Raw genomic sequence first — 23,544 nt, 5'->3', positions numbered from 1 at the left:
GGGCATGCGCATTACTTGTCCGCCCAGGACTGCCCGGTTTTTCCCGCCCTTCACTGGCCTCCAGAGGAGGGTCAGAGTTCACACCGCTCCCTGGGGATACCTGCCGGGGAATGCGAGGACTAGTAGGTGACAGACGTCCTTCAGGTCTTGAATCTTAAGAAGCAAAGGACATACTTTTGGGCTAACTCCGCCGAGAACTAGGAGGCGGGAAGAGATTGTGTGGGCGGGGTCGGAGGTGAAAGGTCATAGGGCTACGAAAGGGGCGGAGCGAGCCGGAGGCGGATGGCGGCTGAGGCGGCTCAACAGCTTCGGCGGCAGAGGCGCTGAAACGGGGACGTGGGTCGGGCGCGTCCGGCAGTGGGAGGAGAGCGGTGGCCGCTCCCAACATGCACAGCCTGGCGACGGCTGCGGTGAGTGGCTGGGCCGCCGGGCCTGGGCCCAGAACCCTACTTCGGCCCTGCGTTTCGGCCTCCTCTCCTAGCTCCCTGTGTCGAGCTGGAGTTCAGCTCCTTCTGCCCTCAACCCACAAGGCTCCGGCCCCACTCTTCGCCGCGCCCTGGTCGTGGTGGAGCCAGCCCCTACTTTCCTCGTCGGCCGGCTCTCGTGGGCTCTCGCGCCGTATTTCGCGTTCTTTTCCGGCCCTGGGGCCTGGTCCCGCGCCCGGAATGCCTTCCTCGCGGCCGAGACTGGCCATTCATTGATTCATTGCGCTGACCAACAGTTTCCGGGTGCCAGTTGCGTGCTGGGCGTCCGCGGGGATGAGGGAAAATTCCATGACCAATGTGACAAGGCCCGGGCTCGCAGAATGCACTGCCTAGGCACCTCGCAGAGGGAAGGAAATGGCTTCTAGTTCAAACCAATTACTTTACAAATGGAAAATCTGAGACCCGGAGAAGTGAATAACTATGTCTGACTTATGGTTCTCTGTGCTTAAAACCTTTTTTTCACACATTTTATCAGCGTAGTCTTTTAACAAAATCGGATTGGGTAATTCACCTGTCTGAATTAATCCTATGGCTTCCCTTTGCATTTAGATAAAATCCAGACACCTTGCCATGATATACAAGGCCTTCCTTGGTCCTTACCCACGTTTACAGTCTCGTATGTCATTTACTCGAAAGGTTCTAGTTACTCTGCTGTTCCATGCCTTCTACCATCCTTTTTAAGTTCACTTTCTCACTCCAAGGTGCACTTTCTGATCTCTATTCCTGGAATGCTCACTCCCCTATACACACACACATACCCCTTGTGGTTGTAGCTGGTTGCTCTTCTCAGGTCTCTGCCTAAATCTCCCTAGAGTGGCCTTTCCTGACCATCCTTTTGAAAGTAGTTCTGTAACCCCCCAACTTTTCTGTTGGAGTACCCTTTATGGCATTGATTCCGATTTGTAATTTTTGTATTCATTTGTTTGTTTGTTGTTTGTCTCCCCCTTGAGGACAGAGACAGGGATCATGTGGGTCCTGTTTACATGGTTACCCCAGTCCAGGACAGTTCCTGCCACAAAGTATGAGGCTCAGATACTTTGCCGAATGAGAGGTATAGATGATGGAGGTGGCTACTGAGAGAATTTAGCCACGGTGAGAAAACGAGGTCTTATCATTTGAGCACACTTTTATAAATGCCATTCTCACTTCTTCTGTTCCACCAAGGTGAAGTGACTTAAGGAGAGAGTATTATATGGAAATTGCACTACTAGGCAAAATGACGTAAGTACTAAATAGAGAACCAAAAATTGCCTTAACTTTAAAATACAAAAAAATGAACTTATGCTTAGTGTGATTAGGCTATAGACAACATTGTCATTTTCAGAGCCAGTGACATCTCTGCCTCCTGTCACTATGTTTTTAAGTGTTTGTAACTGTTCAAAGTGGAGAGGTACCTTTTATATCTCTCAATTTAATGTTTGCAATTTCCCCAGTTTTTTTGTTTCTTCTCCCTAATTACATGTATAATTTCGAAGAAGCAAGTCAGAAGATGAGGTTACTGCTGGTTAGGGGAGAGGCAGGTTAAGCAAGGGATTCTTCTAAGGTTGGCTTGTCCGTCTCATAATCTGATTTTGTCTTCACACTGTGATACCGAACTGCTCTTTTCCCTTTGCCTCCCTGAGCTCTATACCTATTCAATACCTTTTATTTTCAGTTGCTCCTTAATTCATCTTTTGAACAGCCATTGAAGCTGTGGTTCATTACTTATAATAAGTACTCAATACATATTTCTGCAATTAAACTTAAAATACATTTAAAATTTGAGCTTTTAGATACACTTTTACTTGTTGTGCTGCTTGGACCACACAAAAACACTGACAAGTTACTTTATACCACTCATTCACTAGAATATTTGGTTAGCGAGGAGACTGAAGCATGGAAAAAGTCAAGCTGCCTCTTTCCCAATCCTTCATGCCTTCCATTACATTAAACTGCCCGTGTTATTCTGATCTAGGTAACAGGACGGTAATGGTGTTTGTCACTCATTAGAAATTGAGAAGAGTTAATAAAACATGCAACAGTTCCTGCAATAATCTAAGCAGCTTGAGATGCTTTTTGCCTAATGATGAAACTTTGTATTTTTGTGTACTTTTATTTCTTTTTAAAAATAACAGGTAAATCATCACTCAGTGAAGGAGGTAGTACTATCAAAGGAGAATGTGATCACATGGGAATGCAGAATGTCATTCACAAGAGGGAAGATTTGAGATAATTTGGAAATAGTTTACTGTGCTAGAAATATGTAGTATAGTGGACTTGTCATTCTTTACAGAATACATCCTGACATCTTTATTATTGCCACCATAGAATTTGATTTCTTTCTCACATCTATTAAATAAGGACAGAAATACAGGATTAAATAAAGATTAAATAATAACAAAGTGTTCAGTGGTTAGCTAGGTTCACTTATTAGTTAAATGACTTGCTCTCAGATTCAGCCTTGGAACTCCAGTTCCTGCCTCAGCAGAGTAACAGATCACTTTGTTATGGACCTTGGAGGGTGCCTCAGATTCATAGAACTACAAATCCTGACATACACTCAGTCTTTTGTAAAAATTATTATACTAGTAATCTAAAACAGCCAAAGGTAAGCCTTTAGGAGGTGCATTGGGCATGCACTTAAAATTTTTTTCTACACTGATTTCCACTGAGTATTCTAACATCCTTAAAGTCTTGTTTTTCCCTCACTTTCTTCCTAACTGGTAACATCATTAGTTATTCTGTATCTCTTGTGGAAGCTGTGCTAGGCTCTCAGATGGGCTCCTCTTTGACAAGGAAAAAGAACATTGTGCTTTCTGAAGGATCTAATTCAAACATTGTTTCCTCCCATGTCTTCTGTTGAAGTTTTAAGCAAATTGCCTAACTTCTCTTTGCTTGTTCACTTCCATTTTTTCAAAGTCATTTTGAAGAACATTCTGGCTCTTATTTTATAAAAATACGGAAATAATTAAGCTAATTTAATATTTCCGTTTGGCACTATTTAGAAAGTGTGTTTTCCTGGAATATCATTATTATGTAGACACTCAGCCACATGTTGAGTCATCTCCAGATTTAGGGAAATAATCTCTTATTTCAATCTAATTCTATTCTTTATTTACTGTCACATATTCACTGGTAGAAAAACCAGCTATTTTGGCCCTTGAAAATAAAATTGTATTGATAGATTTGGCTATCAATTCTGTTTAAGAAAGCCATCAACATCAAGTTTTAAATTTATTCTTGGGGGCTAAATCATATTTTTTCTTATTTATGGATAAATGCGGGTCATTTTACTTAAATGTTTATCTAAATATCTTCTCACATTGTGTAAAGTAAGAGGTTTCAGAGATAGAAGACCAACTGTCAGTACCCTGAGTTTGTGACACTTGAAGTTAAGCATTGGTGACTCACTTGGTAAATGTCTTGCCTTTGTTAAGCTTTGTTGAAAGAAAATAGTTACTTGAAATGCATTTTCCTTATAGAAACCATTAAACAGAATAGAGGAGAGCAACGCCCTCCTAAATTTTGACAGTAGAAACGTTTTAAACACATCTATTAAAAGGTAAAGACCACCAACATTTAGCGAGATAACTGTAAAGACATACCATTATATCCATTAGATCTTGTTTGTAATCTTCGGAGACTGTTGAGGAAGATAATAGTCCATATCAGACTTCTCATGAATGACTTTATGTTTCTGGATATGTAATTGAACTTACTGTTTATCTAAATCCAACTGTTAACGAGCTATATTAGACAATATTAAACTTAAAGTTCTATATTGGGATCTTAAATATTTTCTTCAACTCGGAGGGATATTTGTGATTTCAGTCTATGACTTGAGTTTAATTTTACCATACACTCATTGTGTGAACTTAAGTATGTTAAACCTCCCTGAACCCATTTCCTCTTAGAATTTTTGAAAATAAAGGGAGGTGATCACAGTGACTAGCACATAGTATGTTCAATAAATGTTACCTTCTATAAATAGTTTCTAGAAAAGGCAAACCTAATCTATAGCAGCAGAAAGCATATCCATAGTTGTCTAGGGCTGAGTGTGGTAGGGTTACTAACTGGAATAACTTTTGAGGGTAATGGAAGTGGTCTGTATCTTGATTGTATCTTGTTACTCCGGTATATAAATTTTTCAAAATTCACTGAAATGTACACTTAAAATGGGTGTGCTGAAAAGCTTTATTGTATGCAAATTATACCTCAATAAAATTTATTGTTAAAGAGCCACTTAGATTAGTCTCTCACTTAAAACAAAGAACTAAATAATTCCTAAGATTTTATAGCCCACTAAGACTTTGGTAATTATTTAATATAGTTTCCTCATTTTACCAAAGACAAAACTGAGGCTTGGAAAAGTAAATGACTTATCCTAGGTTACAGAAATCTAGAAAGAGCAAAACTGTTTTGAAGCCGGTTATGGCTTCTAATCCAGTGTGCATTCCACTTATGTACTTGTGTAGGTACTTACAGTTTGAGGTGTTTCCTATTCAGCTTGATAACAGGTTCTTAATCCTAGGTCCATGGATTCCCTGAAATTGTGTATTTTGTGGAAAACTATGTGCAAAACAATTCGCAATTATGTATTTTTCTGAGAAAAAGATCCATAGATTTCATTGATTCAAGAAATGTTAATCTCTGTGCTTGGGCTAGTGTCCTACTATTATTGTTAATGTATTTAAGTTAGGTAGTCTCCAGTAAGGAAGTCATAGATAAGTTTAGCTGCCACTGAACAGTGTGTGCTACTAGACTGAATTCCGTATCAATCACAGCCTCAGAAATGTAATTAGTAAATTGTAAATTAAAATAATTGTAGTAATTTAATTAACTAGAGAATGGGAAGAAGGGGAAATCTGTCCACCATCATTTACTCATAGTTTGATTAGTTGTAAAATGAAGATAATAACCATATTGTTGTGATCATTAAATGAAACCATGATTTTTTTTAAAGTGCAGTACAGTTCCCTCTCTTCCCTCATCCCCCTCTTTCACTTCCCACTCCCTTCTAAGAAGACATCAGTTTTCAGATTACGATATTTTTGTGAAAGGTGTTCCTAAGTGATTCTTGGGATTCAGAAGAAGAGTAAGATACATTTTGGGTTTTTATTACCATCAAGATCTAAGAATGAAACTAGACGGGTTTTTGCACCATTCATAAAAATTAACTGAAAATGAATTAAAGATTTGAATGTAACACCTGAAACAATAAAATACATAGAAGAAAACATAGGCACTAAGCTTCTGGACATCAGTCTTAGTGGTGCTTTTGTGAATTTGACTCCAAAGACAAGGGAAACAAAACAAAAACAAATTAAAAAGCTTCTGCACAGCAAAAGAAGCTATCAATAAAAGGCAGCCAACTAAATGAGAGAAGATATTTGCAAATGATATTTCCAATAAAGGTTAATATCCAAAATATATAAAGAACTCCTACAACTCAACAACAAAAAAGCAACCCAATTAAAAAATGGATAGAGGGTCTGAATAGACATTTACATACAGAAGGCCAACAGGCATGTGATGAAAAGATGTTCAACATCACTAATATTAGGGAAATGCAAACCAAAACTGCAATGAGATAATCACCTCATGCTTGTTAGAATGCTACTGTTTAAAAACACAGGAAATAACAGGTATTGGAGAGGATGTAGAGAAAAGAGAACCCTTGTACTGTTGGTGGGTTTGTAAATTGATGCAGCCACCAATGGAAAACAGTATAGAGATTCTGCAAAAAAAAATCCATTCATATTGTGGCAAATGGCAATATTTTAGCTTTTTTTATGGCTGAGTAGTATTCCATTGTTAGGTTGTTTCCTTATCTTGGCTACTGTAAATAATGCTGCAATGAACATAGGGATATATATCTTCGCAAATTTGTGCTGGATTATGTGGCAGTTCCCCTTTTGGGTATTTATCTGAAAAATATGAAAACACAAATTTGCGAAGATATATATCCCTATGTTCATTGCAGCATTATTTACAGTAGCCAAGATAAGGAAACAACCTAACAATGGAATACTACTCAGCCATAAAAAAAGCTAAAATATTGCCATTTGCCACAATATGAATGGATTTTGAGAGTATTATGCTAAGTGGAATAAGTCAGATGGAAAGGACAAAACCATATGATTTCACTCATGTATTATAAACAAAGATACAAATAAGACAAAACTAAAACAAACTCATAGATACAACAAATTGGTGCTTACCAAAGGGAAGAGGATCTAATATATGTTGACAGATGGAAACTAGACTTTTGGTGGTGAGAGCACTATAATGTACAGATATTGAGTTATGATGTTATACATTTGAAACTAGTATAATGTCATTAACCAGTGTTACCTCAATTTAAAAAAAAAAAGGTCTAGTGAGATGCTGGAGATGTGCTTTGGAGTTTTGTTCAGGAATGATGTCCAAAGTATTTTAACAATTGTCTGGTAACGTAAATTAATATATAAATCAATATGTAACTCAAAACTAAAAATATTTTTTCTTTTATTCTCCAAAATAACTGAATTTTCATTCATGTTATAAAATTACTTGTTGATATATGGGGGGAGGTTGTGTGTGTTTGTGTTGGTCGCTATCGCTAGCTAAATTATGCCCATTTGAGCCATGATTTGACATAGGAAACTGTCAAATGACTTCACCTACTTTTCCATTAAAATGATGGTTACCAAAGCCTTGTAATCTCAACAGTAGAGAATTTCTCTTAATATCAATGATATTGTTCATGGTGCTAATTGTTTTTTAGATTCTTCTGAACTAATAGCAGTAACATTTTAATTTTTGACTGAGATTTTTATATACTTTTCTATCTCTATTGTCTAGGTTACAGGAAATAGTTTTTTAGAAAGTCATTTTTAGATCACACCTAATCTTTCAGGAAGGTGAAAAGAAGCATTAGCAACGCAGTTATGAGTATGGACTCTGTTGCCAGGCTGCTGGGAGGAGGAAAAAACTACCCTATTCCTTCTATATCGTATTGTTGCTTTAGGAGCCTGTATTTCCTTGAGAAGCATCACTGATGGGAGTCACAAAACAGCTTTTAACAGATTACTCTAAGGCACTTAAAGAAGACTTAAGCTGCATGATATTTCAGTTCATTTAGCGGAACACTTTGTGGTTCATTCTGTCAAGCAAGTGAAATGATAAACATTAAACTAAAAGTTTATAATCAGGCTTCCATTTATAGAAGGCTATTATTGTTCTGTTTGGGTTGAGTAAATATAAGTACACTTCAAAGTCCATCGGTGGACTTCAGTCTTTTCTTCAGCAAAGACAGTTGTCCTTTTTGTTCTTCATCTTTTCATCTCTGCAATGGATGGGTCATCCTATCACATTAAGGTGTAGTAGGAACATGTCAGTACTGCAAGAAACTAATACAGTTCAAGAAAGCATTGCAGTATGCACCTTCATACTTGCATGAATTAAGCAAATTTATTTCTGTTAGCAAAATTATCTCATCTGCAAATGTATAGGTCCCTTTTTTCTATCTACCCAACTTTTTATTCCTCATGGTTTGAGGGGGGAATTAAGTGAGAAAATATTGGACATAGGGATAGAAATCATCATGAATGTGTCAAGACTTTAGAGCTAGGAATAGTAATGGTAATCAGTTTTCTAGTCTACCATCTATATTTTCCAGATAACAGTAATCCATGGACTTAACCAAGGTCACAAGGCTATTTGAAAATCGTGAAGAATTATAGAAATCCTCAAGTTTTGGGGGGGATATTGCGATTCTTTACCACAGTAATGAATGCATGTTCTATAAGTCTGTTTTCTGCTCCATGAGTGGGATGCTGGAATTACTGGGGAAACACCAGCAATGGGTGGGGTGGGTGTAACTTTTCATTCAAGATTTAAACCATACAGATTTTATTATGTACATGAAAAGTCTCCCATGTGTCCTAGAAATGTTATATATAAATGTATAAGATTATGTATGTATATATTGATGGAAGCATATATACTATTCTATACCCTTTTTGTTGTTTTGTGTTTTTTACTTAGTATCAGCATGTATAGAGCTATCTCTTTTAAAGGGCTACATAAAGATGTACTCAAACATATTTAACCAGTTCCTTATTGATGGATGTTTGTCATTTCAAGTTTTCTGTTTTTAAAACAGTATGCCCTGATATGTCTTCGGTACAGCCAAAGTATACCTATAGAATAAATTCCTAAATGTGGAATTATTAAAGGGTGTGTGCATTTTAGATTTCAATAGATTCTATTAATTTATATCAAATGTATATATTTAGAAAACCTCACCTGGTATTTATGAAAAATATATTCCCTCTAAAGAAGTACTGCAGGGTAAGACTTGGTTTGACTTTAATGAAACTCACTTGTTTACTTTCTTGTTTTCACTTGAAGCCTGTGCCTACTGCACTGGCTCAAGTAGATAGAGAAAAGATCTATCAGTGGATCAACGAGCTGTCCAGTCCTGAGACAAGAGAAAATGCTTTGTTGGAGCTAAGTAAGAAACGAGAATCTGTTCCTGACCTTGCACCTATGCTGTGGCATTCATTTGGTACTATTGCAGCACTTTTACAGGTGGGTATTATCCATGAGTTGCAGTTCAGTCTTGTTCATCACACTTGTATTTCTCTACCTTTGCCCAAATGATTCTGAAGACATTAGTAGAATAAGTCTCTAAACATTAGCATTTGTAAGAATCTGTTTTAGAAAGATGCTTGTTAAAATGCATATTCTTGGATCCTAGCCAAGAGATTTATTTAGTCTGAAATTTAAAATCTCTATTTTTAACAAGGACCTCCCCTGCTGTCAGGTGATTCTGATGCAGGTGGTCTAAGAACTGCACTTTGAGAAACTCAGTTTAGGAGTACTAGAAGATAATGCTGCATGACAGTGAGGAGAAGGTGGAAAGTAAGATGTAAGGACTGCAAGGTATATTCTGGGGAAAGAATATTAAAGATATAACAGCAGTAGGATTAAAGGTGCGTACACTTGTACGTTGAAGAATAAATAACTGAAATTTGGTTCTGGATGCTCATTGGTGAGGAATAAATTGATTTGGTAATCAAGTGGAATGATCATCCTTTATTATCTAAAGTTCCTAATATAATAATTAATTTTTCAGATCTGTTAAATCAATTCACATTGTATCCCTACTACATGTACCCAAGAATCTAATCTTTCTTACAAGAACATTTTTTATGTAAGTTTTACAGTTAAAAGAAATGAAATTGTTTTCAGCAAATCATCACCTTTTAACAGAGTACACATATTCATTGCTGTTTGTATGTATCCCCACATATATACCCATGATCTTATCTTCCCCTTTTTGCAACTGTTACCTAACCAAACTCAAATTTCTTTGTGAGTCACTATGGTTGATTTATTAATTCTTTCTGGCCAGCAGTCTCATCACTATAGCTTAAAGCAAGGTGTTGACAAAAAGAGGGATTATAAATGTTAAGAGTCCCTCAAGTGAAAGTCTCAACAAATGCAGATATAAAATAAAGTGTCGTTGACCACAGTTGCTTCCATAGAAATCTTCCTAGAGACATATGTAGAAATGTCTCAGATAGCTTCAGTCAAGTGTATTTCAGATGAAAGGATTGGAGCATTGTTTATTTTTGCTCCTTTTTTGATGATTCAATTCTTGAAGGATAGGCGGAAATAAGAGGGGTTTTTTTTTTTTAAGTTCTTTTCTGTAAAATCATGGGAATTAATTTTATAAGTTATTCCATGTTCATCTGGTGCTGGTTTCCATTTTTAGGAAATTGTAAATATTTATCCATCTATCAACCCACCCACCTTGACAGCACACCAGTCCAACAGAGTTTGCAATGCTCTGGCATTACTGCAATGTGTGGCATCACACCCAGAAACCAGGTAAATGCTTTGAATGAGTCTATTGGCAGGGAGGTTTGTACTGAATGTAGTCTAACTTTTTCTGAATGATGACAGGAGGGGCATGCAGTAGGGTGCATATGTGTGCGTGTGGACCTTCAGGATCCTCATTTACTTTTTGTTTTATTTCTAAAGAACTCTGGTCTCTAATTCACTAAATTTTAGTGTGATAACTGTATGGTATTTAATATATTTTTTATAATTTTTTTTACCTTTTTTATTGTGGTAAAATACATATAACATAAAATTTATCATTTTACCCATTTTTAAGTATACATTTCATTAGTATTGAATACATTTATAATGTTCAACTATCACCACTATCAATCTCTATAACTCCTTTATCTTTTAAAACTAAAACTCTATACCCATTAAATAGTAACTCACCATTCCCCCAGCCCATGGCAACACCATTCTAATTTCTGTCTCTAAGATTTTGATTACTCTGAGTACCTTATATAAGTGAGATCATACAGTATTTGTCTTTTTGTGATTGGCTTATCTCACTTAGCATAGTGTTCTTAAGGTTCATCCAATTCTGACATATTGTAGCATATGTCAGAATTTCTTTTCTAAGGATGAATAATATCCCGTTGTCTCATTTACTTTTTACCCATTCAAAGCAGTGAATTTTAATGGTATTCACATCTCAGGAAAGGTCAGGCATATAGTCACTTCTTCCTCCTGAATCCATGGTAGACATCACTATGCTGTGTATGAGGTGGTACGTGGCATTTAGTAAATATTTGAACCAAGTGTTTTTTTTCCACCGAACCCAGATTTGGTGTCAGAATCTTTCTTAATACAGGATTCTGTTCTAGGCACCCTCTATAATAGATGAGAATTGGCTTGCAAGTTGAAATGTTTTTGCCTTCCTGCTGTATCTGACAAATTAAGAAAAGGGAAATCCTGATTAGGAATCTACTTTGTAACTTTTATGGCCTTAAGGCACTTAATAGTCATTTTATTAATGTCTTTCCCCTCTTTTGTCAAGTTTCCTTACAAAATCTGAATACTAGGATGGCATTGACTTTCCAGAGCTTTAGAGAAGCTACTAAGAAAATTATTTTTAAGCGCTTAAGAAAAATGCAAGAGTACTTTGAGTGTTTAAAGTTTAGGGTATTGGCTCTCCTACAAGGTTTAACTACAAATAATATAAAGTGATAGATTGATTTCATTAGTTGCCTGACATATTGCAGATTAAAATGTTTTTAGAATAGTGTACTTGAAATTTTCTGACATAAAAAGAAGAGTGTGCATTTAAGCATAGCAGATAAAACTGATACTGGCTGCTTTGTTTTGTTGTCTTGGTTTATAAGGTTTTGTCTGACTATACCTGTGAATATTGTTATTTGGCCATAAATTAGGTGAATCTCTTAGACACTTGATTACATTTATGATCTATTTTTTTAAATCTGCAGTTAGATATTTTATCAGTTTTTAAGGTACTTGGTGTGGTAACAAGGGAAAATTATGTATTCTCTTAACATTGGCGTAGACTAGGGTTTTTAAATCTTGACTTTGTGGTAGGAGGAGGGAGGTGGGCGAAGGTTGTCCTGTGCTTTTAGCAGCATCCCTGGCCTCTGTCTACTAGATGCCAATAAAACACTCCCTCAGCTTGACAACCAAAAATATCTCCAGACATTTCCACATGTCCCTGGGGGTGTGGGTGGGGGGTAAAATCATCACAGTTGAGAACCACTGGTCTAGGCTAATGACCAATAACAGTCTTTCCTAAATAGTCCTTGGTCAGGCAATATTATAGGCCTTACAGAATTAACTACCCGAAAATTGAATGTTTAGAATCCTTAGAGCTTAACTCTGGGCTCTGAATTTGATTATTTTTTTCTTCCAGGTCAGCATTTCTTGCAGCACACATCCCACTTTTTCTGTACCCTTTTTTGCACACTGTCAGCAAAACGCGTCCTTTTGAATATCTTCGGCTAACCAGTCTTGGAGTTATTGGTGAGTTATTAGGGTTGTTTAGCAAGCCTGAAATCCTAATTCATAATAGTGGTCTTAACTTTGGTGTTTTGTCTGGTGTTTTATAGCTTTTGTTCATCAATTGTTTTTGTCTTTGAGATCGAGTCTGTTTTCACTGATAAATGAGTATCAGGAACATGATGACCCTTATCAAGTTCCATTCTGAGTGTTGTTAATAAGGCCCAACATTTGAGATTAAATTCAGTGTTTATTGGAATTGTAGGGAGAGTAATGAACAAGAACTTCAGGTAACAAATAAATTTATAATTATAGGACTAAGATTTGAGTTTGTTTTTTGTTTTGTTTTATTTTGTTTTTTTTCTTTTCACTTCTAAACTATTCTCCCTTAACTCCAAGAGTTTACCTTCTAGTTCCCCTAGTTAAAATTTTTGCATGTTCAAGTTAATGTTTCCGTATACATTTACTATGGGAAATGGGTTTACAATTCTCTTTACTCAAGAAAATAATATATCAGCCATTTCAGATCTCAGCCTCCTGGGTAGTAAAGAACTGTCTTTAGATGTGTGAAATGCAAATATTCAAGCATTTCTTTCCAAAATTACCCTTCCTTTTCTAAACGTCTTTTTCTCATAGTTTTTTGCTTATGTACTGACCAAACAATAATAACATTGATTGTGCAAATTTTATTTTGTTAGGTTATTGTTTTTATGTTCAACCTGTGTTCACATGCGTGTGATTATAAACCATGAATCGGGAAGTATAATTTTAAAATTTGATATTACTAATACATATTTTTGAGATAGTTTATGCTACTTTTCAGGAGTAACTATTATCTCATATACTCCAAATGAATGTTATTTTTTATACCTCCTCCCAAGTGGGACTCTAATTAGAAACTTTTTTCTAATATATTCTTTTCTGCTTTTAAGCTATAAAAATTTTTCATATAGGATTTAAAATATCACCAGGATTCCAGTAAAAAGAAAATGTTTTTATCCTTAATTTCTTGATTCAGATCATTCTAATTCTGCTGGTTTTTTGAGCACTGAGGTTGGATGATGCATTTATGAGGTGTTAAGATAAAGACAGTAGTAGAGGACAATATTAAGCCAATTGTCTACCCTTGCCTATATTTTCTGAAACTCCGTTTCTTCAAGTCAGTTTAAAGAACAAGCAGAAAGTGAATATTTATGCCTAGACTTTTTGCTTATAGTTCAAACTTTACTGGATAAGTTTGAGTATAAATGGGATGATGTATAAGAGAAATTAGAAGCACTTGGAACTGAATAAAAATGAAAACAGCATCGAAATTTGAATGATGTAACTAAAGCAGGGCTTAGAGGTAAAATTCTAGCATTAAATTCTTATACTAGAAGAAGCTCTTTAATCATCAATAAGGTAAGTTTTCACTCTAAGAAACTAGGAAAAGCAACAAATTAAACCCCAAGGCAGACAGAAGGAAGGAAATAATAAAGATTAGACGTCAATGAAAATGAGAACAGAAAAACAATTGACAAAACCAATGAAACCAAAAGCTGATTTTTAAAACAATTGAGATATAATTGACATATACCATTAGTTTTGGGTGTATAACGTGATTTGATATATGTATATATTTCAGTCTGATTGCCACAATAAATTTAATTGCCATCCATCACTGCATATGGTTACAATATTTTTTTCTTGTGATGAGAACTTTTAAGGTCTATAACAACTTTCGAATATACAATACAATGTTGTTAACTATAGTCACTATGCTGTACAGTACATCCTCAGAATTTATTTACCTTATAACTGGAAATTGTACCTTTTAACCACATTTACCCATTTCATCCACCCCCCCAATTTTTTGTTGAAAAAAATTTCAATAAAATTAATAAACTTCTCACCAGGCAGACTGAGGAAAAAAGAGAAGATGTAAATTACAAATATCAGGAATGGAAGGGGGTATGTTATAACAGACTCTACAGACTTTAAAAAGATAATAAAAGAATACTGCTAATAACTTTATACCCATAAATTTGACAACTTAGATGGAATGAACAAATTCTTTGAAAGATTCAGTCTGCCAAAGCACATTCAAGAAAATATAAGCAAGCTGAATAGTCTTACATCTATTAAATAAATTATTTTTTGTAGTTAAAAACCTTCCCAATATTTTTCTTTTATATGCATAGGTAATTAGAAATCATTGTAATTTAACTAGATGTCCTGTGGGTTCTTTTGAATTCTTTTTCTTTTCTAATTGTGAAAAGGACATTTAACATGAAATCTACCCTCTCAATAAAACTTTTAAGTATACAAAACAAACAAACAAACAAAAAACCTTCCAACATAGTAAACTATAGGCCCAGATGATCTCACTGTGAATTCTAAAAATTTAAAGGAAAAATAATGCCAATTCTATAAAACTTTTCCAGAATACAGAGAGGAGGCTTCTCAACTCTTGGTGAGGCCAGCATTACTCTGATAATAGTACTAGAAAAAGACATTATAAGAAAAGAAAGCTATAGGCCAGTATTCCTCACGAACACAGATGCAGAAATTCTCAACAAAATGCTAACAAATCAAATCTAACAATATATGAAAAGGATCATCATGGCCAAGTTGAAGTTTATCTTGGGAATGCATACTAGTTCATCTTTCAAACATTAGTCAATATGATTGACCATATCAAGAGACTAATGAAGAAAAATCATAATATTTCTGTAGTTTTTTTTAAAAAAGGCCTTTGACATAATTCAGCATCTATTCATAAAAAAAACTCCAGCCAAGTAAGAATAGAGGGGAACTTTCTCAATTTGATAAACTACAAAAAACGAAAGTTACAGTAAAGATCTTAGTTAATGTGAAAAAGTGAATGTAGTATCCTAAGACTGAGAACAAGACAAGGATATTCATTCTCAGCACTCCTATTCATATCATACAGGGTAGCCTAGATGGTGCAGTAAGGCAAGAGAAAAAATAAAGGACATACAGGTTAGAAAGAAAAAAAAAACAAGACTGTGTATTCATAGACAACATGATTAACTACATATAAAAATCTTGAAGAATCAACCCAAAAAAGCTACTAGAACTGAAACCTACCATTTTTAATAGCACAAAACATGTGGAAAACTTAAGTGTAAATCTTACAAAATATGGGCAAGCTCTGTAGCTAAAAACTACAAAACAGTGATGAAAGAAATCAAAAAAGACCTAAATAAATAGAGATATACCATGTGCATTGATTGATATATCAGTGATTCAATATTTTTGAGATGTCAGTTTTCCCCAAACTGATCTATAGATTTAGAGCAATTCAAAAAAATAAAAATAAAAAAGTTTAGTATTTTTTAAATAGAAATTAAGCTGCTCCTAAAATTTATATGGAAAGGCAAGTGAACTGAAATATCCAAACATTTTTTTAAAAGGACAAAGTTGGAAGACATAAACTACCTGATTTCTAGACCTACTGGAAAACTATAGTAGTCAGTACAGTGTAGTATTGGGTAGACTAATATATCAATGAAGCAGAATGGAGAATCTAGAAATAGACCCACACAAAGATGGTCAATTGATTTTTGACAAAGGTATAAAGAGTTTAGTGGACAAAGGATAGTTTTTTCAAAAATAGTGCTGGAGCAACTGAATATACATATGTAAAACAATGAACCATGATCCATACTGTGTACTCTACAAAAATTAACTCAAAATGGATTTTAGAACTTCATGTAAAATCTAAATGAAATAGTAATTTGACATATACTATAGGTCCTGTTAGTAAATTATGGTATATGCTGTTTGCTGTGGGGTTTAGAAATGTAACATATGTAGATTGCCAGTTCTGGTTAAAATGAGTGATATTCCTTACTCTCTCTTAAAGTAATTGATTTTAGTTATTACAAGTCCAATTAACCAAGGCCTTTCATATAAAGACTAGTGATGCATTGGGCAGCTCAGGGAACAGTCATTTGTTTCATGGGGTTCTGCTTCCCTGTATACAGAATGGAGAATATAGCACTGAACTGTGTTGGTCACCTGGTCAATGGAGTCAGTTTAAAAACCAGTAGAATAATAAAATTGGGATGAATTTTAGAAATCATTTATTCCAACTGCTATTTTATAAAGAAACAGGCCTACAAAGTGAAGGTAACTTTATCAAACTTAAGTAAACTGCTTATGGAACCAGAATTAGAATCCAGGGGGATGGGGGTGAGGTGAGGTCTGTGTGTGTGTGGGTGGGTGGGTGTGGGTGCGTTTCTTGTTCTGATATACCCACAATGTTTATGCTCTTTGGAGAAAGAGGAGCAATTAAATAATCAGAAGGAAGTAATGTGTATTTATGCCCATTATGAAGTAGGATCCAGACTGACATCATTTCTTTGCTACTTGGGAATATGCTTTAATTCTAATGTAGAAATTTTCTCTCTTACCTAAAATAAATGGAGGACAGTGATATTATTGTATGATTGTCTACCAAAAGTGATAGAGAAATTATTTAGGTGGCTGAACTGCTGCTAACTATATGAAGGACCAAATTTGGTACCTGGTCTTTTAGTGCTGACTGATAATAGTCAACCTGTGCTTTTCTTCCGTTTTTTTTTCTTTTACATGGGTATGCCTGGTTCTCCGACATATAAACCACAGTTTGTGTACTGTGTTACTTAACTTCCACAACTAGCTGGATGAACGAACAATACAAAGTTAATTTTAATTTGAAACCTTGATTCTGACATAATTTTGTTCATCTGTATTTTCTTTAGGGGCTCTGGTGAAAACAGATGAGCAGGAAGTAATCAACTTTTTATTGACAACAGAAATTATCCCTTTGTGTTTGCGCATTATGGAATCAGGAAGTGAGCTCTCTAAAACGGTATGTGCTTTTAACTTAATTAGATTCTACATTGCGTTGGCTCTTGGGCTACTTCTTTATGGTATATAGTATAACTATTTTGGAAAGGCGTTTAGCAGTATTCACTATAAACAAGCCTACCCTATGACATAGCAGTCCCACCCAAGAGAAAAGAGCTCTAATATACATCATCATGTGTGCAAGAAAGAATGAACTGCTGATTTATGCAACATAGATGATTCTCATAGGCATTTTGTTGAGCGAAAGAAGCCAGACACATAGGAGTTCATACTATATGATTCCATTTATGCAAAATTTAACAACAAGCAAAAGCAATCAATGGGGATAGGTCAGAATAGTGATTACCTCTCTGGGAAAGATATTGACTGGGAAAAGACACAAAGGAATCTTTAGGGGTGCTGGAAAAATTCTATATTTTAATCTGGTTGTGGTTCATAAATGTGTACATAGGTAAAAATTTATTGAGATATACTTAAGATTAGTGTACTTTGTGCATGTTACACATTTGACCATGTATGTGTTTGTATTAGTTTTCCATTGCTGCCAAAACAAATTGCCACAACCTTGGTGGCTTAAAACAACACAAATCTATTCTGTTTTGATTCAGGAGGCTAGAAGTTTCACCAAGCAAAAGTTAGGGTGTCAGGAGGGTCTTTCTCAGCTTTTAGAATTGCATTCCTTGGCTCTTGTCCCCCCTCTCCCACAGCCCATCTTCAAATTCAGCTATGTAGCATGTTCATAACTCTGCTTCTGTCATGTCACCTTCTCTTCTGTGGTCAAATCTCCCTCTGCTTCCCTCTCATAAGGACACTTGAGATTACATTTAGGGCCCACTTAGATAATCCAGGGTGATTACCCCCACCAAGATTTTTAACTTAATCACACCTGCAAAGTCCCTTTTGCCATATAAGGTAACATTCACCAGGTTTGGTGTTTAGGACCCAGATATCTTTGGTCCTAATGGTAATCATTATTTAGCCAATCCCAATGTTATATCCCAGTAAAATTTAATAATTCCCAAAGTTGATTCTGATGAGCAGCCAAAAAGAATCATTGTAATAATTGTCTTGAATTAAACTAGTATTAATTAAATCTCTTCTATGTAAGACTTAATGAGCGTAAGTTGGCGATATTCTTTACTACCCTTGAAACGATTTTTGAAGAGAGGCTTAAAAATTTTATTTCTTAAAGATCTTTTAAGAATAGGAAAAGACTTACCTCACATGGAAGAGATGAGGCATAGCTGAATCTCTAAAATCATCTTGGCCCATGGGAAAGAAAGAGGCTCTAGTTCAAACTAGTTTTGGATCTCAACTCTGCACGTTAATAGCTTTATTACTTGGACCTTGGAAAGTTTTTGATTAGCAGTTATACTTGGCACATAGTAAGGTGTTCAGTAACTGAGAAAGTCTACTTTTTAAGAATCTGAGAATAACAATGGTACCTACCTCATAGGTTTATTGTGAAAATAAGGTGTATGGCATGTTATACGTTTAGGAAAAATTTTGGCACATAATAAGCATTCAATATGGTAATATTTCTTATTTTTTTTGTACTATGCATATCTTGTCAAGTAAGTTATATGTAATGCAAGGGTCTCTGCTTAATTTTCTGATTTTCATTATTCCTGGGAGATGAATAGGCAGTTGTAAGACCTGTCTGAGCAATGTTTTGGACTTCTTAATTTTGTTTTACTCCAGGTTGCCACATTCATCCTCCAGAAGATCCTTTTAGATGACACCGGTTTGGCTTATATATGTCAGACATATGAGCGTTTCTCTCATGTTGCCATGATCTTGGTGAGTTCTTCTATCTACCCTCTTTGCAACTACTTCTGAACACACAGCTTAGTCCTTTTGCAGTCAACACAGAGCAGCTTCAGCCTTCCACCTAGAAATAACAACCCTGGAACTGTGTGTAATAGTTCTTGCAATATCTGATCTCTGATGTTAACTAGGATTATTTCATGTTTGTGTTTTTTTTCCTACTCCACCCCATTTTGGGGAGAAACAGGGTAAGATGGTCCTGCAGCTGTCCAAAGAGCCTTCTGCCCGTCTGCTGAAACATGTAGTGAGATGTTACCTTCGACTCTCAGATAATCCCAGGTAAACATTTCCAGGATATATAGAATTTGGGGGAAATATTCTGGTGAATTGTTGCTCCATCTCATGGCATAGCTTCTGTATCTTTAGGACAGGGAAGGGATGTTACTAGATTTAATTTGTCTGAGACAGAACTTCATTAAGTACTTTTAAAATCCGAAGTGCTGAATTTAAGAAAATCCATCAGATTTTTATTTCCCCACTGTAACTATTCTAAAATTCCAGAGTAAAATTCTCTATCTTACTCTAAAATTCCAGAGAATCCAGACAGTTCCCAGAGAACCTTAGGATACATTACTCCTGTAGTTTGAGCTTTCTGTTACTACTCCTAGTGATCAGAAAGAGAAAAGTATTTTCAAAGATCTCTTAGGAAAGGATCGGAGCCCAGAGGGCTCTTATTATATTTTCAGTTCTCTCTTTGATTCCTGTAAAGTCCTTGAGCTACTTATTTTATCTCCCTATGTTCATAGTCTTTCTCCCAGAAATCATACCTTGTAGGTATAATGTATTTAGAAATATTTGACCTTTTGCTTTGTATATCCATAATTCATGCTAAAAGCCACTCGCTCAGATTCTGCTAAACCACATAATGGGGTGATTTCTGTGTTCCTAGGAGTGGGGATAATTTGATTTAATGTGAACTTAGCCTCCTGCCACTGAGGTTATTCAAGCCCTAGCTGTTTCTTCAACAATTTTGTCCTATTCTTCATTGGTTCCTGTTTGCACCAAAGTTTGAAAATATGTTTATTTAAAATTCTTCTTGTACAAAGAAACTAATCTGAGTACAAAAGCCATAACTTTGCTAAAACTGCCTCATAGTTAACATTTACCTTTTTGAGGTTTTCAGATTTGACTTACTGCTGATCATCTGTTAAAGAAAAAGAAACATGTAAAAGTTCATCTGATAATGTTGCTACCAAACTTTTGCTTTTACTGCTCATCTCTTTTTAAGGGTTTTAATTATAAAATTGAAGCAGTTTTTGGAAAGACACAAATTTTTATTGGTTTAGAGTTAAAGTTCATTAATTTATTATACTGTGATTCAGGTCATATTCCGTGTTAATGTACTGATTTTGGAAATGTCTAATTTACTATAACTCATATTTCTAACATGAGTATATTGACAGTATTTACTGTAATAAATCAGAAAGCAGTTTGAATTGAACTAAACTGTTGTACCATTTTATTCCATTTTCTTTTGTCATGAAGTTCTACATTGGGGCATCATTCTAAAAATGTGTGCATACTGCAGATCCTGGAGATCCTGAGCCTATACTTCATATAAGCTTTAAAGAATTTTCATGGCTTCTTCAAGTAACTTGACAGAGCCATAGATTCCCTGGGTTCTGTATATTTATGTCTAGAACAGGGGCTCTTTCCTGTCTCCCAAATGTGGATTTATTTTTTGGTCTCCCTCGTTGGTTTGTTTGTTTTTGATGTAGGGCACGTGAAGCACTCAGACAGTGCCTCCCTGACCAGCTGAAGGACACAACCTTTGCCCAGGTGCTAAAAGATGACACCACCACGAAACGCTGGCTTGCACAACTGGTGAAGAACCTGCAAGAGGGCCAGGTCACCGATCCCCGGGGTATCCCCCTGCCCCCTCAGTGATCCTCCCCTGTCCCCTCCCACTGCTCCCACAAGTTGGGGAAGGGAGAGGGAGCCTTCAAGGAAAACAGCTCAGGTTTTATCGCCGACCGGGAATAGACAACCTCAATGCTGAACTGCACTGGAGAAGAGGGGCACGGTGCCCTGCCGAGGTGTGCGAGCTGCCCTCTCAGGCTGCCTCAAGGACCTGGGCTCCCTCTGCTACTCCCAGGAAATGGGCTCCTGACACAGCAGTCTGCCACCGCAGCCCCAGGAGGGTGTCAACACCAGCAAATGCTGTATTTGCAGCATGCCCAAGATGACCCTTCTCCCCAACCTCTACCTAGCCATTGGCAGGGAGAGGAGACAGTGGCGATAGCAGCAGCACTCTAGGCTTGGTGAACGCCTGGGACCAAGCCATGTGGCATTTTTTTATTTTGCCTTTCTGGAAGACTCAAGATGTGTCTCTTCATTCTCTCTCTCAGTATTTGTTTACTTAGTTTTTTTTGGTTTTTTTTTTGTTTTGTTTTGTTTTTAATCTCAGAGAGAGGTGTGTTTAGTGACACAAGCTGTAATATTCAGCAAAACTTTGTCAATTGGCACTGTTTACAAGTCTGTTAGCTGCATAAGCTCAATAAAAAATTGGTCTGGGCATTACATCCCCTCCAGCAGACCAATAGCTGCATGAACTGTTGGGAGGAATGGGAGGCAGGGGAAAGGTATAAAGCCAAAGGACAGCGGGAACCCACCGCCAATTTCCCTTTCCTTTCCCATTCTTCTGCCCTCAGTTCTGGATGCCACAAGGACCTTAACCTTGTTTTTGGCTAAATTTAGCTGCTAGCTTTTTCCAATTTCCGTGCTTTTCCCCTTTTCACTTTCCTCCTATTAAACTTAAAACAGACGTCTTAATTCATCAGACTATTCTAGAAGGGTATTACATTGGAGGAGGAGAGATGTTGCTGGATCTCACCTTCATTTCAAGTCCTCAAAGGTATTTTCTGGATGACTTTTTAAAGGGAGGGATAAGAGGATAGGCTACTTGATCCCATTCTTTGCTTTAATGTGAATTTCTGAGCTCCATCTGTCTTCATGATTGTACTTGAAGCAGTATTACCTGAATTAATTTTATTGATTTAAAATAGAGGGCTGAGTCCACTATCTTAGTCCACTCAGTCTTTTTTTTTTTTTTTTTTTGACACATTCCCTTTTGGTCTACGGGAATTACAGGGTTGCCACTAAAATGTTTTCCACTTGTTCATATTGTGTTATAGAATCCTCCTTCCTTATCTGGAGCTTTAGATGACTCTGTTCACAATCCAGTGTAAAATGCCTTGCTTTCCCCCAACCCTTCCCCCTACCAACACCTGCTCTCTCTGTTATCTCCATCCCCAATCAAATATGGGATTGTTAATCCAACTCTAGAAAGAGACCAAGTATTTCTGTCCACGTCTCTGAACAAGTGTCTCTGAAGGTGTCTCTGAACAAGTTTGGGGAGGGTCTATAAGAGGCAAGCTCACAGAAACCTTTTTGCAGAGGCAGTTTTGCTAACACAAGGGCTCTTTCAAGCCGACTTTCATAAAGGGAGCCGGCCTTGTTAGTTGGCTTCTGTCTCTTTAGAGCCAAGAAAGTAGTAATTAAATAGCTTAGATGTAGGAAGGGTAGGATAAGCACTTATTCCCCTGCCTTCCAAAATGAAGAGGAGAAGCAGGCCAGCAGCTCTCAACAATCTCAAGCCTGAAGAGGAGAGATCTTGGAGAAACAAACAACGTGGACTGGATAAACATCTTGACTCCCTTCAACCCATAGTTTGTATCTGGAGAGTCCAGCTAGGGTAACCCTGATTTTTGCCAACCGCCTTACTGCTGAGCCAGTTTTTCCCCCTCCACTGGGGAAGCAGCTGAGGCCCAGGGCCTTGCTCCCTGGGAAATTCTCCATCTTTCGGTGCATTGGCCATGTTGCTGTGCCAATAGTGTCTTAATTCTTGTTCCATCTGTTCTCAGCTGGCCTTGGACCCCATGTAGAAGTTGTAGAGGAGGGATGGAAATGAGTATTATTCCTTGTAGTTGGTCCTGATGTCATGTGTGTATAAAGAGACTTCTCCCCTCATTTTATGTTTTCCATCCCTCTCACTCCCTCTACAGGACTGAAATAAAACATGCTTCTGTTTTTATAAAAATAACTTTTCCTGTAAACTGGAGATTTTATTTTGTCAATATAGAGCTACCTAGGCACCTTGGTCAGGTGATCCTCATCATCCCTGCCTCTATTTTCTGTCCAAACACACTGCCCTGCCAAGAGGGCGGTAATGGTTCCTTTCTAGATAGGTCCTTTGGGAGTCTTGCTGACGTATAAAAGCTGTTTGGGAGACTGGGATGGTGCCCTTTGCCTGATAAAGTATCTCTTGCTGGAACAGAACCTCATTTCTGGCTGTGGTGGCTAGAACTCAGTACTAGTGTGGGAGAGATAACACTTGAAACACTCCATCACAGACTTTAGTATTCATTTTCTTGAGATTTAGAATTTCGTGTGCATCTCCAGAGTTGTTTCTATTCCTGTTCCTGGCTCTCAGTGGGACAGAACCAACCTCTGCTTCCAGCTTTTTCCCAAGGTTTTGGAGGGCCTGTGACTTTCAGTGGTGGACCAGGGCAAGGAAGGGCATTGGTAGCCTTCAGAGCATGCCTTCTTTACTCTCCAT

At 36.7% G+C, this 23,544-nt stretch overlaps 1 protein-coding gene across 3 annotated transcripts; it reads left to right on the top strand.

Annotated features, from left to right (window-relative positions):
* CNOT9 (CCR4-NOT transcription complex subunit 9) lies at window positions 1-23,028 on the top strand. 3 transcript variants are annotated; one of them, XM_015585424.2, is made up of 8 exons: window positions 1-122; window positions 8,859-9,038; window positions 10,228-10,343; window positions 12,217-12,326; window positions 17,051-17,160; window positions 18,861-18,959; window positions 19,174-19,265; window positions 20,705-21,520. In XM_015585424.2, the coding sequence occupies exons 1-8, from the start codon at window positions 111-113 to the stop codon at window positions 20,871-20,873; spliced, it is 888 nt and encodes a 295-aa protein (XP_015440910.1). In that variant the 5' UTR covers window positions 1-110; the 3' UTR covers window positions 20,874-21,520. The 3 variants fall into 3 exon arrangements, with proteins under 3 accessions (XP_015440910.1, XP_006906782.1, XP_024899059.1); XM_006906720.3 differs by having other exon boundaries at window positions 21-410; window positions 20,705-23,028; XM_025043291.1 differs by lacking the exon at window positions 1-122 and adding an exon at window positions 1,687-1,706.
* The last annotated feature ends 516 nt before the right edge of the window (window positions 23,029-23,544 follow it).

Source organism: Pteropus alecto, unplaced genomic scaffold, assembly GCF_000325575.1.
Source record: "Pteropus alecto unplaced genomic scaffold, ASM32557v1 scaffold110, whole genome shotgun sequence".
In the NCBI taxonomy this organism is placed as follows: Eukaryota; Metazoa; Chordata; class Mammalia; order Chiroptera; family Pteropodidae; genus Pteropus; species Pteropus alecto.
This window is presented reverse-complemented; position numbering and strand designations above follow the sequence as displayed.

What these genes read in the sequence shown, in the direction of transcription:
- CNOT9 (XM_006906720.3), top strand. Translation starts at nt 387, where the DNA reads ATGCACAGCCTGGCGACGGCTGCG. An exon ending in CTATTGCAGCACTTTTACAG is followed by an intron (nt 9,039 to 10,227) that starts GTGGGTATTATC and finishes TTCCATTTTTAG; the next exon opens with GAAATTGTAAATATTTATCC. An exon ending in GCATCACACCCAGAAACCAG is followed by an intron (nt 10,344 to 12,216) that starts GTAAATGCTTTG and finishes TTTTTCTTCCAG; the next exon opens with GTCAGCATTTCTTGCAGCAC.